At 42.0% G+C, this 15,405-nt stretch overlaps 1 protein-coding gene across 2 annotated transcripts in view; it reads right to left on the bottom strand.

The window, feature by feature from the left end:
• Positions 1-15,405, bottom strand: part of ARHGEF26 (Rho guanine nucleotide exchange factor 26) — a 112,509-nt gene that overhangs the window by 95,327 nt on the left and 1,777 nt on the right. For both annotated transcript variants that reach the window (XM_054579827.1, XM_054579818.1), the window contains 2 exons: positions 14,107-14,146; positions 10,365-10,510 (listed from right to left, as the gene is read on the bottom strand). In XM_054579827.1, coding sequence (XP_054435802.1) covers positions 10,365-10,510; positions 14,107-14,146 — 186 coding nt within the window. The remainder of the gene's footprint in view (positions 1-10,364; positions 10,511-14,106; positions 14,147-15,405) is intronic.

Genomic DNA, 15,405 nt, shown 5'->3' with positions numbered 1-15,405 from the left:
ATTTTCCGCTCCTTTGCCCATCCGGTCCATCAGGTCTTGGTCACACTTTCTAGAAATAATTACCCTGACTGTAACTGTTCTGATTTTGGTGTCACTCATTTTGACATGTTGTCCTACATTTTTTCAAGAACATCATTTAGATATTTCATTTCTATTGTCCTCTAAACCAGCATCTAAGACCTGCAGTGCACGTACTGGGTTTTAGGCTTGTTTTGTTTGCCCCATCCACTATGATGCACTGAGAGACAAATGCATTGTGGAGTCAGATCACTAGCATTTTTCAAACTACAAGTTCTAAGCTCTTAGAGAATGGAACATAAAGTCCATAAATTTCTGAGCTTTGTCTATTTAAATATAAAATAGAAAGGATATAACAGAAAATACTATAGGACACCGCGTGTATTAATCATATCTTCTGCACTGTTGGACTTTTGTTCAGGAGACACACATACACACACTCGTGCACATGCACACACACAAACACACACACACTGGGTTACAAGGTAAAAAAGCATTTCTCATTATGTCAGACCACTGATACAAAATTGCAATGTCAACTCTACCCTGTGTCAATTTACACTAGTCTTGTCATTCAACTGGCTCCTGCAAGAAAAGGTGTTCTGTGCACAGCTTCTGCCAAAGAAGTAGCGGAGAGTGGCCACATTTTATACTATCATGCATCATGGAGGCCACAGCTGATGGGAACAGAGCTAGTTAGGCACCTGGCCAGATGACAATAAGGTGACCTATTAATTGGAGGGAAAGTGGCTAAGCCAATATGATCCAATGTGATTCTCTCTCAAGAATTTAAACAGGGTTATTACATACGAAAACTGAAAAAATGGCATGAAGTTGGGTAGGACCGCACTAGGTAACCTCAGGTCTAAGTCACGAGAACTCAGAAATTCTGAGTATACAGGAGCTTGCAGGAGAAAAGACAGACATAGTAATGAGAAAAAAACATGCCAATTCATGAGAAGAAGAGAGCCAACAAGCAGGCAGTCTCTGAGTCACAATACAGGCCAAGTATCAGAGCGAAATATAGGCCCTGCTCTTCCAAAGCCCTAGACACATGTATCCATTATTTGGGGAAATCTGAGAAGCTCTCTTCCAGGCAATATCAAGACCCTTATAAAAAAAACAGTACAAGAGTAACCACATTTAACATCTCAGGATGTCAGCTGCTTAGATAGACAGTAGGTAGAGAAATAATATTCATTATTGTGGTATTGTCCCAAGGACTATACTGTAGTGAAAGAATCTAGTAGGGCACCTGGTAAGGAATCTGCAAAAATCTGACCAATAATTTAACTGCATGTAAACAAATTAATACCAGGACGACCCCATGGCAGCTTCCAGAGCTACAGCCCTCCCGCGCGGTATCTCCAGGTGGGTATCAGGACTCTCTGCTGCTCAGTTCCGCAGGCAACAACCATACTCCTTGGAACAGCACTGCCCGAAGCAGGCCCAGAATGGGAATTGCTCCAAGTTTTGTGTTATTGCAGTTGGAGGAATGGCGGTTTATCTCCTACACCAAAGGGGAAAATAGTCGGCAATTTCCTTTCCCGGACAACAACACTTCCTTCTGCAGAAGCTGTCCTTTGGCTCTATAGTCCTTATCTACTCAAATAACACATACACAGATAATAAATACCATAATAATCTTAAGATATTAGAGTGCTGACTAATCATGCAGAAAATCAACAGGTTATAAGGACTCTGGATAAATCAACAAAATTTGAGAAACAAATTTTTAAGCATTAGTTCCATACTGAAAACTTAAACAGTAATTTTGATGGTGATGACCTTTCTAGCCATAATGAAAACAAATCACTGTGTGGATGTGGCCCCGAGAAACAGTCCCATCATTGGACTAAGGGATGAGATGCCCCAAGGGGACATCTTAAGGTCAAAGGGCAAATATAAGAACCTGATGATTTTCATAATCCAAAGCTCAGTAGTAAAGAGCCAGTTTTTCAGAGCTCCTTAAAGTAATTGAGCCTTCTCTCTTTTTACTTAATTACACTGTATTCTCACAGATTGCTATTCTTGAATGCACACATCCAAGTCCCCAAAAGAAACCCTAGTGGGGAAGGAGGCTATCATTTAATTTGATTTCATAGTATGCAAATCCTTGCAATGGGCTAACATAGTTCTAAACTATGAAGATTCCAAGTTCCCCAACATTTCAAAGACATCTGTTAAACCCAAGATGCAGCCAAAAATCCGTCAAGAATTTTTCTTTTAAAATAAAAATTAAAAGTAGCTTCCAAATGGCTCCTAAATAGGAAGCTTCCTGGCTGCCTTTACTGCTGCGTAGCTTTCTGCATTGCCCATGGGAGTAGGTTTCTTCATTTATGCATTCATTCATGCCTTCATTTGTAAATTCTTCGAATATTTATTGCAAGCCTCCTGTAAGTCAGGCACTAAGCCATGAGTCAGGGATACAGCGGCAAACACGACAAAAATTTCTGCCTTCATGCAGGTTTCATTCCAATGGCAGCAGGTGGACAATTAACAAAAAGAAAAGTAGATCCCATAATGTGTTGGAAGGGTAAGTGTCAGAGAGGATGGGACATGTCAAGGGGGTGTTAGGGAGAAAGGCATGTGCCTCTCTGGAAGGAAAGCTCGTATAAGCTGAGGAGAGAGCAAATGCAAAGGCCCTGAGGCAGAGAACATCTTGTATTGGGAGAACAGCAGGGTGATGAGCAACAAACAAGACAGAAAAGCAGGAGATGAGTCCAAAACGATAACCAGGAGCCAGGTCGTCCAGCCCCCTTGGCGCCTGCAGGGCTTGGCCTTTACTCTTTGAGCGGAGGAGAAATCACTTGCGGGTTCAGAATGAAGAGAGAGGATCTCAGTGTATTTCAACGGGCTCACAAATCAACAATGTAATTATATAGCTGCTGTATGGAGAAGAGAACTAGCAGGGACACAGGCAGGCAGGGGGTGAGCTGGGAAGCAAGCGGGGGCAATCCGCTCCTGCACCGGACAGGGAGGCGGCGGCACAGTGGCCCTGTTCTGAAGGTCAAGGCAGCAGGCTCTGCGCCTAATTGTAAGTAGGTTATGGGAGAAAGAGGAGAGTGAGCAACAGCTCCAAGGTTTTTGACCTCTGCAACTGGAGAAATGGAGTTGTTATTTGCTAAGGAGGAAAAAAGGATACTGTGAGAGAAGCAGATTTGGGTGGGAGAGAAGGGAGTGGTTAGAAGTACACTTTTGGACAGGTCAACTTTGAGATGCCGATTTGGTGCTGGAATAGAAGTTGGATATCCTTATCTGAAGCTCAAGGAAAGTTCCCATCTAGCAATAGAAACTTGGAAGTCATCAGGACATATGATGTATTTAAAGCAACACAGTTGAATGAGATCACCAAGGGAGCACAGATAAGAGAAAAGGCCCAAGGACGGAGCCTACGGACCCTCCAACACTTAGAGATCAGAGGAAAGAGGAGAAGCCTACAAAGTAGATCAAGAAGCTCCAGCTGCGCTGACTTTATTCTAACTCCTCTCACCCACCATCGCTCCCAAGGGTCCACAAGGATCCCCATCCATGACCTTTTCTCTGCCTGGGACACCTCCATCCTGCCTGCAACCCCTCGCCCCCCAGCTCTGCCCAGACGCCTGTCTGAGCACTCCCAAGATGGCAGCTCTTGTCCCTTTCTTTGCTACCTTCCATCAACTGACAGACTGGCAGCACCTTGCCAGACAGGTGCCCTCCCCCATAGGATCTCAGAGCAGCACAAACATGCCCTTCATGACATTAGCACAGCTGTGAGTCTGCATTTATTATTTGATGTCTGCCTTGCTATGCAGGATGCCTGCAAGGACAAGAAAACCAGGTGGAGTCTGTTCCTGCTCCATCTCCTGTGCCCGAGACACGGCCTGCTGCAGGGCAGGCCCTCCATGAAGACTAGGTGCATGAAAGATCCTTCTCATCGATCTTCTGCTCAATGAAATACTAGGACCCCCTCTGTCGAGGGCCCATGTCTAGGTTTCTGGTTCAAATGCTCTTTTTGTCACTATGCCAACCAAAATTAAATATCCTTACGCTCATCTCCTCCCACTGTCTTGGAGCACCTGTGTCCTCTGCTCTCTGCCTCCCCTTCAGGGCCTGGTGCACACACCTCCACATTTTCACACCCATTGTTCTCTGGGGAGGATCAACAATATAAATATTGGCATATCTACCACTCAGTTGCTCTTTTGTTCCTCAGCTCCAACCAGAGTAGCTTTGTTCTCAACCTACATATATTGTTCCGATGGCGTTATACAGTTCAAGTTCCAACACTGCTACAATACAGAAAGAGAAAACCTTCTAAACAGGATGAACAACATGAAAGCCGTACTCAGTATAGAGAGTAAGGTGCTCCCAATATTTGGAGATAGTCAAGAAAAATAACTGCCCTCAGTGAAGTGAAAAAAGAAAATTATACATTCATATTTACACATATACTTGTGTGTGTGTTTTTCTAAAAAGTAAGTGCAGGGTTCATAGATTTTATTAGATTCTGAAAGCATGCATAGCCAGCACGCACCCACCCCTGAGAATGAAAGACGGCAAAACGCATATCCATCCTATAGAATAATGCAGCCATTAGAAAAAACACCAAAGATCACCATATAGACACACAAAATGGTTTGTAAGACACGTCATTTAGTAAAAAAAAAAAGACAAGTTATAAAATCTACAAAGCGTATTATTTATATAAACACACACAATCTCTATTTTTTTCTTTAAATGTGTACACGTGGGTTTGGAGAAGGCTGTTATCAAACAGAACGGCCTTACCTCCAGAGAAGGGGAAAGGGACGGAAGTGGCGGACACGACCTCAATAAGACTTTAGTCTGATCTGAAATGTTTCAATTCCTTTTCACACGGACAATGTGTTATGCACTGCTCACAGAAGCCAATATTAATTTTCAAAGGTGTTACAAGAACACTACAATCTGCATGTACTCAAACATGCAGAGCCCAGTCCCTGGCCCAGGCCAGGCAGGCCCCCAGCTCCAGCCCTTGTAGCCGGAATAGGGTCCTCCCTTAGGGCCTCTGGTCTAGGCACATGGACCTCCTTTTCTGTTTATAAAAATGCTGTCGGACTTAAAAGCACGGACAGGTATTGTGTCTGAAGTTTTCACTGCTTACACTATGACTCCTATAAGGAAGCCAGACATGAAAAGTGAGAATGTTTCTCTATTTTTAAAACACAAAGGATAAATATGGTAAAAGGTATTGATCACCATCTAAGGCAAGGCAAAAAATAATTTTATGGGACTGCTATCTTGCAAAAATATCAATGGAAAATGATATGACTCAAGAGATTATCTTAAGCAGCAAGTGACTGAGCAACCAAAAATTATTTCAGAGAAGTATGAAAATTTAAGGGAAAAAAAATGAAACTTTCTATGACCTCTAAATGTGTTAAGCATTTTGCAAACAAAACTATATACAAGTTTATTACATCTGGTGATCTTTGATTTCTAGCAGAAAAAGTTTCTGCTAAGTTTTCAACTAAACAGTATACATTCAAAAAGAATAAGTTTCATCTGTGGAACTACTGAGACTCCAACATGTCTGTTATATTGTCAAATGAAAGAAATTATATTTATAATAAAATTGCCACTTTGCAAATCGTCTTTTCTTGTTCGGCAGTCGAGAAGCGGTCCAGAGACAAACTATGTGCCTTGAGAGCCAATCCCAGCCCTCGGGAGACTCACGTCCTAATTCTAGGTCTCCCACTATACTGATAGCTTAGCCACACGAAGCACAGCTAAGGGAATACTTTCATGAAAACATAAAAACCGTTCCTGAATAGAGAGTCTGAAATTATTGCGCAAACTGAAGGAATACTCAAAGTGATTTAAGATTACTGCTAAATCCACCTGTCAGCAAGTACGAATGAAGAGTACAGTAGGGATGACTATATTAGGTGTTGAATTCACTGGAAAGTTTGCCTGTGTGCTTGTTTTTGACTCTGGAGCCTGAACACCCTTTTCAGAAGCACCTGGCATGTCAAGGTGATGGAAATTACACAATGCACACCATGGCCAATAAACGGGGCAGGGTACGGCTGCTGAGTGTCGCTTTGGTGCTGCCACTGAACTTAACAAAACAAACGCTGGTTTCACAACTCATTCTTTGGTGCACATACAGTGTGTGACAGGGTTGGGGGCAGGGTGAGCTACGATGAAAAGCAAAAATAAACTTCAGTCAAGATATATCTTTTATTTTCTGTAATACTTAACTACTTCCAGGACCCCATTAAAGGAAGAAACCTGAAAAACTTGAAGCGCACTTTGCATCCAGGTCTCAGCTGCTACACACCTGGCACTAACCCTAACAAGTACTTCATGTTCCACCCCAGCCAGATAGTACAATCAATATTTTTCTTCAGATTCACAAGCTTTTCCCAGAGATCCAGGAACTCTTGGCTTACTATTCACACTGCTGTTTTAGGTGAGTCGCTGAATAATTCACCTGTGTGTGTGCCAGGTTCTTCATCTCTGTTTACAGATCTCTAAACATCAGAGAAGACTTTTCAAGTTCAAAACCTCAAATCCTTTTCACTTATGACCAACCAAAAACTGGGAACCATGATCATTTAAATAATTTCTCATATGTTAGTGTTTCCCAGGTCCTAAAGAGCAGCACAAAGTTATACTCCCCCGAATGAAGAAATCCTGTATGTGTTTCCATTTAGGAACAGATCTACACCCTGGCTGGTGTGGCTCAGTTGGTTGGAGCGTTGCCCCTTACACCAAAAGGTTGTGTGTTAGATTCCATGTCAGGGCACATGCCTAAGTTGCAGGTTCAGTCCCCAGTTGGGGAATGTACCAGAGGCAGCTGATTTATGTTTCTCTCTCGCATCGAAGTTTCTCTTCCTCCCTTCCCTTTCTCTAAAATTAATAAGCATGTCCTCGCGTGAGGATAAAAAAAAAAAAAGAATAGATTCCTATACTCTGACAATCAATTAGAGGAAGAGTAAGCATGTCACTGCCTTATGAGGAGCCCAGGTTGTGTTTCTGACTATAAGAGAACACCTCACCTCTACTTGGAGAACCTGCTGGTAGAACTACCTCTGCTAAGAAATTCATCATTAATTACTTTAATCTGACAGAGAAGTCCATGCAGCCTAAACTTTCATTAGTCTACTGCGGTCCCATTAAATGCCTCTCGGAAACAGGTCTACTTCTCCCTTATTCCTATACGGCCACACCACTACAGGCTAAACCTGTCCCAACGCTGTAAATGGAGAGCTGCCCGCCCGTCACCTGTGTGGTTGTCCAATAATGCCAAAGGGGACATATCAGAAGCAAACACAGTAACACGAATGACACTGCAGACGGAAGGCTCAAAGACCCTATGGAATGACCATGAGTGTCTGCTAACTGCTGCACTCCTGCCAAGTCTTTTGCACCCTGAATTCTTCTTGCAGTCAACTGATAAAGAAAAGCTTCATCCCAAGAGGCAGGCAGGTGCTTGCAACAGAGATAAAAGATTTTTAGAAAATAAAACAATCATTGGCAGCTAATACTCACACACATCCCTCCCAAGGAGAAAATCAAGGCAGTTGGCAGCTGGAGACCCGATCCTTTGCCAGAAAACCCTTTGTCCTACTCTCTTCCTGGGATCAAGGCCTTACTGGAAGACAAGTTTTGAGTTAGTGGGATTGATTGGGGCTTACCCTGCTAATTTGGTATAGTAAAAGCTAAGCATGGAAAGATGATGCAAAGATGTACAAAAAACAAAACAAAACAACAAAACAAAAACAAACATTGGCCAAGACCTGCAGCAAACACTCCATCCCCTTTACAGGGAGGGATTGGGGCATGAGGTTAGGCAGAGGAGTGGAGGTCCCGATCCTTCTGGAAAACATCTTGACATTGTTTACAATTCATGAAACCTCCTGTCTTTAGCATCCTAAATGCAACTTCAACAAACCAACTGCTGGGCTTCTAAACAAGTAATGGCAGCTCTTTGCTGGTAAAATAACTACTTTCCTAAAAGCCAGAGCTGCTTGCATCTTTTTGGTGGATAGAAAACCCACGTGAGATGAACAGAAGAGAACTTGAGGACAATGGTTACCCCTGGGAAGGCAGAAGGGTGGAAAGGACCGGAGCAGAGGGTGATTAACCAGATCTGCCTGAAGTAAGCACGTGTCATGTGAACATTTGTTCAGTCTGGGAGGCGGGTACCTGGAAATGTAGTACATGTCCATATTTTGTTAATTTTTTGGCATGTCTGCAATACTTTATAATACAAACATAAAAGTAAAATGTCTTAAATGTGAAAAGGAGACACAAAAGGCACAAAGAAAACGCAGGCTGGTGCCTGAGTATCGAGGTGTCAAAGTCCAATCACACTACTTTGATTAAATGTAACTGCCAAGCAAAACTATAAATACCTGTACACACAAGCGTCCTGGGAACACTCAAATCCAAGATACATAATAAAGTTAGAACCCTCTTTGTAGCTTTACATTTTATTACCCAATAGCCTTTTGATATCAATCTTGTTAACAAAAGGCGCACTGGTCCATTTATCTTTTGCCAAATAAAATGTCTGCCCATATTTGAAGTTATACTGAAGGACAAATAGTATTAATTTAATATGCACTTATTAATCTAAATAGAAACCAAATTGCGGGAGGCGTAAATATGGGCAGCCTAATTTTTAGTACTAAGTGGGATCAAAGTGTAAGTGACACATTTCTGTGTAGGGTTCAGAGAGAAACAGCAGGATTTAGGCCAGTGCTAAACACACACACGTGCTGCCACAGAGGGAGAACTGAAGAAAATCCACAGCTGTCTTCTTGAGGACCCACTGCCAAATGGTCCGTACCAACAATGAAATGACAGCCGTTTAGTGCCCACATGACCTCTATAGGCCTCGTCCCCAGTTTTTCTAGGTATCTGCTTTGCTGTATACGTGTCATGAGATCATTAGATTAGGGTATAAGGCTACCAATATGCCAGTTCTGTGGACAGGTGTTACCACCTCAGCACACGCAAACATCACGGCAGTTGCAAACCATTAGCATCGGAGCTGAGTTGGGCCTGTAAATATTTTGTTGGGCTCACACATTTTTTAAAAAATTCAAATTAGGATAATGATCATAAAAGTCTGGATTTCTATATTCCCTTTTCTAAGTATCGGAAGATCTAGCAACACTGGACTGGTGGGAGCTTAGTGGCAGCCGCTCAGCTTGTACAAGGTCTGTTCACCACAGTTCCTACTGCTCCCTAGCCGCCCCCCCACACTATTTGCCCTGTGTCTGCCGGCATTTTAATCTGTGACTTAATGCTCAGGGTGCCTTGCCTTGGAGGCACTGTAAATGAATAGATTCTCCTTAGAACCAAATTACGGGGTGGGAGAGAGATGAGGAGAAAGGGCTTGGTTTCTGGGACTATGACTTCCAGCAGAGGGTGGAAGAGGGGAGCGAGGGCCTGCACAGGAAGTTATCCCGCCATCAACACAGCCCCATCTCCGCGGTCCCGCTTCTAGGCTCCAATGTGTACAACCCCTTTCCTTGTGCTGCTGGGCTCCCCAAATACATGAGATTCCTAACTCTGAACAATGTCCATTGTAGATGAAGAGGGAGTCGCCTCTGCTTCCATATTACCTAAGGACTCACAGAGGTGTGCTGGCTTGTTTCTTGATGCATTGCTCCCAATCCCAAGCCTGTCATGGGAATTCCTTTCTACTCGGTAATGCATCAGATGCCTACGAATGCTGTGCCCAAGCCCACAGCAAGTAAAGGAAGCATCACACTGTGACGCTGGTTACGAGGAGGAAAAGAAATTATGGCTAAAAACAAAAGATGATTGATGCAAAGAGGAGAAATTACTTATCAAGACAAAAGTAAGTGTCAGACACTTGCACACAAAGGATGTGCAGAAAAAGATGGAACAGAGCACCATTCATTGATCAACCTCAAGAAAATACAAATGTGTCTATATCAAATGAAACTTCCAAGGAAGGACTATAACAAGTACCCTAATGTGCAAAGAGATACATACATACATAACCATAATTATGACAAAGTTCAGAATATATTAAGTTACCGCTACATATACACTATATTAAAAAAAAATAAGAAAAGATACTAAATAGGAAGAGTTTCCCAAGTTTACAGTCTTAAGGCACTTTATTTTACCAAGACCTAATTTTCCTAATCAGACATGTCAAAGTTCATATTCTCAATGCACCTGCAGGGTTTCAAGACACATTTCATAGTCAAAGAGGAAGAGCCTTAATCTTTAGAAGTGTAAGATCACTGGCAGAAAAATTTAAAACCACATTCCGGCACAATTTTCACAACTTGGGGTTGTCACCCCTGCAGAAAGAAAAGAAGGGAAACCCTCACCGCGGAGAGCTGGCTCCAGGTGGACCGCAGCGGCTTATGCTCAACCACGATTTTTTCGTCCGACTTCTGCTCTTTGGGCTCGGACTCTTCATCAGAGTCAATGTCAAGGGCCTTTTCTTTGTAGTTCTGGTACAAGACAGCATTTTCTGCAAGAAAAACAAACCCTATATGTCACTAACTGATTCCATCATTATGCCACCTCTTCTTCTAAACAAACATCCATACTGAGACAATATTTGGTCTCCAGTTTAATAAACAAAGAGACAAATGGATTTCGTCATTAAAGTGTATTCAATTACCAAAAAGTGATTTTCTCACTCACACAGCTCTGTCCCAAAATCCACAGAGGAAGGAGAGGGGCCCATACCTGAAATGCCAACGAAAGCAAAGTGTCCATGTCTCTGTCCACCACCCATAAGGAGCAGTCATAGCTGTTAAACTGTTTCTCAGGTTAAATTGAATCCATACCCTACCTTTACTTCAAAGTCCATAACCATTCATTTATCTGCTTAACAAACATTTATTGTACATCTGCAATGTGCTGAGGGCTGGGAGGATATGGAAAATAAAAGACACTTTTTGTGCCCTCATGAGCTAAAACTTTAATGAGAAAAATAGTCAGTCACTCATTCATTTACTGATTCAACTGATATTTGGAAAATGCCTACCAGAAGCCAATAATTGCTAGGCACTGGGGATACAGCAATAAATAAAAAAGGTTAAAGTCTCGATCTTGATGGAGCTGACATCAGAATGCGAGGAGAGTGACAATAAATTAAACAAATAACTTAAAAACATGTCAGCTGCCAATAAGTGTCAAGGAGAAAAATAAAAGGAAAGGAGGGGAATATTGCAAGGGAGGTATGCAGATTTTAAATAGGGTAGTTTCAGAAGGCCTCTTGGAGGTGACATTTAAACAAAGACCTGGAAAAGGTGAGGAAGCAAGCCTCAGGTACAAGTGGGGAAAGCACATCTCATCAGATGGAACAGTAAGTACAAAGGCCCTGGGGCAGGAGTCTGCTTGGTATGTCACATGTACAAGTCCACATGGAGGCCTGTGTGGCTTGAAAAGAATAAGGGACAGGTGAGAAAGTATAGGAGACGGGGATTGGGGAAGAATCAAGGGCAGATCATATAAGGGCTTGCCACAATGCCATTGAAAGAACTTTGCTTGCTCCAGGTAAGAAGGCAAGTCATTGTAGGGTTGCAGACACAATGATCCTGCACAAATACATACCTACACACTGAAAGATTTATATACAGGTGCTCTGAGAACAGGCCATCAGCAGGGTGTGATCTAGTCTAGGGGTCTGGGAGGTGTCAGTGAGGAAAATCTAAGAGCTGAAAGCTGAGCTGCACATAGCTAAAGGAAAAGGCATAGTCAAAGAGCCCTGAGTAGAAATAGGGTAACTTAGATGAACAAAGGCAGGTCAGTGTGCCCAGTGTGGATGTTCAAGGACAAAGGGTGCAAGGTGAGTTTCGGGAGATGAGCCAGACAGTCCAAATCAAGCAGAGTTTTGCAAGCACTGTTAACTGAATTTTTATCCAGGATACAAAAGGAATGAGTTTCTGTCACACTGTAAAGATTGTATTTTATCCTGATTGCAATGGGAATCCACTGAAAGATTTGATCAGATTGGAGGAGCAGAACATTGACTACTCAGGGGACTAATGAGGGTGCTACTGAAGTGGTCAGTGAAAGCTAACGGAGTTTGGGCTATGCAACTTGGAAAGGACTGGGCGTGGCCTGGAATGTGGGCTTGGAGAAAGGGAGGTGGTCAGGGTGTTTCCTAGGTCTGCAAGTCCCACAACTAGAAGCTAGGAGAAGGGAACAACAGCAGAGATTTAGCTTTAGTTGGGAAGGTTAGGAGTTTGGTTTGGAATACACTGAGTTTGAAATGCCTTTCTATCTACTGAAACACGCAAACATCTGCCTCTTCTCTCATCAATACTACATATTCTACATGGCTATGATAAAGGAATACTGAGGTCTATGCAAGATTTCACTGGTCTCTGATTGCTCTACATACGTAAAACAGATTGCGAGGGTAAAGACTGAGCTTTTCCCACCTCTAGTACTCTTTTAAAGTAGTTAGTGGTTGGCACAAAACATATGCATACATTGTTGAAATGATTTCTCACTCACTTCTCACAGCGTTGGCAGTGGTAGTAGTATTAACTTCATCTTACACAAGACAGAGTCAAGCCTTGGTGAGGTTAAGATGCTTGCTCACTATCAGTCAAATGACGAATGAAGCGGTAGAATAGGAACCCAGGTCCCTGGCTCCAACTTCACGGGTTCTCACCACTCCATGGCACCCCTTCCCAAGTTACATTCTTGTTTATCATTAACCGTAAGAATCCTGCATTCCTCACGTACGTATATGTGAAAAAGAATTTCTAGGTCATCATATTTGAAAAGAGAAGAGAGGGTGCACAGAAACAGCTCCTTATAAAAAAGAAGCAATGTAAAACTTGTTATAACAAAGGGTGTGATCTACTATGGGAGTGACCTGTCCTCTGACTTAAAAGCTCAACGTTTTTAATCCTTTGAGGCAAAAGTCCCAGAGTCAATGTCAAATTCCAGAAGATGCAAAATCTCTCTAAATAGATATTAGATAGATGCTCTGATCATGTCATAGTCAGTACAGGAGGAAGCAAACTGGACTGAGAACCAGACCTCCGTGCCAGCATTGGCCACATTGTGACAGTAGACAGGGTACTAAACCTCTCAGAGCTTCCAGCCTCCTCAACTGTAAAATCAGGGAGGTGACTTTATCCCAACCAATTACAAACTGCATCTGGGTTTCTTCTCCATACAGAAAGTGTTCTCAGATTGGTGCAATGAATAAATGTTATAAACCAGTCACGGTTAAATGCCCCAATGGGAATGATTTTTATATAGGGAAATGATGTATAATCACCAAGGTTATATGTTTTATAACTCTGGATGGCTTTACATTAGATTACTCATTGAGGGTATATTACTTATACCTTTCCTCATTATTCTTTAAAAGTTGGAAAACCTAAGCATCTCAAACCCTCACGTCTAGGATGTTCCACCAGCCCTACAAGGGTTGCAGCCAGAGCCAGGGCTGCTGCTCCCTTCATGCTTTCCCAGTGGGCTGACATTTGACCCACCTATTTACACAAAGCCCACTAATCTGATTAGCATTTGAACACCTGGCTGAAGCTGCTTTTGTTTTTGAGACCCTTAATAAAAATACTACATGGGTTACAAATTCTTAGGAATATGTTTCTTTTGGCCAGGAGAGTTAGATACCCCCCAAACTGAAACTTGATAAGGAAACAGGAAGTCAAAACTGATATTAAAATGGGGGAAAGAGTATTAAGTCAAAGGAAATAGGACCGAAGCAAAGAAAAAAAAAAGACTTAAAATGGAAATGGCCAAACTCGGAATTTTTAACTACAGAGCTAGAGCTTGTCCTTACTCTTTCTCCATGTTTGAGAGGGGTGGGGATGGAGCCAGAGTGGAAAAGAATTAAAAATCCCAAGGCATTGGCTGACAGAATTATCAGCTTACAAAGAAAGCTATTATACTTATTCACTGCTGGTATTACTACATGAAAATTTAGCTTGGTGAAGAGCCCTGTACAATTTTGAGAAGTTGGACACTTTTCCCATCTTAAGTGTTTTTGTTACTGCAATTGGATTGCAACTTATAATTGATATTCCACATTGAAAAAGCAATAAAAGTCTGGAAAATCAAATGCTTACTTACCTTCCCCATCAAATGGTCCTTGTCCTTTCAGCATTTTTTTCTAAGAGAGAAGAAAAGCAAAAAAGGAAAAGGCAAAGCAAACTATGTATGAATGTGCCAAAGAGAAAATACAACTATTTTAAGAAAAAGTACTTATTTTGTTGTTACATTCATTAGATTTCCCAAAGCATACAGCAGATGATCCCTGGGGTGGTTCACTAATATGAGTGCTACACTTCACTAACACAGTGAAATAAAACGTATAATGTCCCCCACACCCTGTCAAAATGGTTTGAGAATCCTCAAATGACCGGCAGGTTCAGTTCATTCCACTACTCGTGATTCACCATCACTGTTAGATTGAACTTCGCTATACTTGCAGAGTTGGGGGCGGGGGGTGGTGTGGGGAAACATAAAATGTTATGTAATTCCTCTAAGGCAATAGGATCTAAAAAAGAAATGCTTGCTTGTGTATTACATATGTGACATTTATATAGACTGATTCCAGTTCTCTGATTAATCAAGAAAAGATGTGGCTGCCAAAATGAATTTCTGCTCTATTACTGAGATCTGTCGTGTTTCTGGAGAAGGCAGCACATGCACACTCCAAAAAACCCTTCTCTAGTTTTCCCTAGTTCTTTATGTCATATTTGGCAATATTCTACCAGTTGCAGCTTTTAGGCCTTTATGAGGGAGCAATAACACACAGTTCGCTGGAACCTGAAGTCTTGAGCTACCAACTTGTTAAATAAACTAAAGGATAAAGAGTCACAAAATGGAAATAAAATAGAACCAAAGGCCAAGTTGACAGAAACAAGTAACAACAAAGATGACAGACTATTTGTGCCTTTTGTGTCTTTTGCTATTCTGGCATCTAATTTTAAAATCACATATTACCTTTAGTATTTAGTGTGTGATTGATCACTACTCAAAGAAATTAAATAATTAATGTAAATAGTTAAAATAATCAATAGGCTCAAAGAATATCAGTATCTTCCCTAATCAGCTGTGATGAATCAGCAACCACTGACTGACACCTCCGAACAAGCACCAGACGGCTTGACTTGAGTCAAGAGTGCAAATCGAGACCTGCTCTCCACTTCGTTAGCAGCTTACCAGTATTGAAAGTGTTCAGGACTCACGCAGCCAAACCTAATTTGCTGTATTTTTTTTTTTCCATTTGTTCCCAGATTTTGCCTGAGCTTAGAAAGTTAGCACAGCGATAAGGATTTTACTTCCTCCCACAAAGCTGCCTTAACCTGGGCTGTACCTGCCTGCAACAGAATGGCCAAGAGATAGATGTGCACAGGCTTGGTCAAC

Source organism: Pteronotus mesoamericanus, unplaced genomic scaffold (assembly GCF_021234165.1).
Source record: "Pteronotus mesoamericanus isolate MK-2021 breed Mesoamerican mustached bat unplaced genomic scaffold, CSHL_Meso_final contig_116, whole genome shotgun sequence".
In the NCBI taxonomy this organism is placed as follows: Eukaryota; Metazoa; Chordata; class Mammalia; order Chiroptera; family Mormoopidae; genus Pteronotus; species Pteronotus mesoamericanus.
This window is presented reverse-complemented; position numbering and strand designations above follow the sequence as displayed.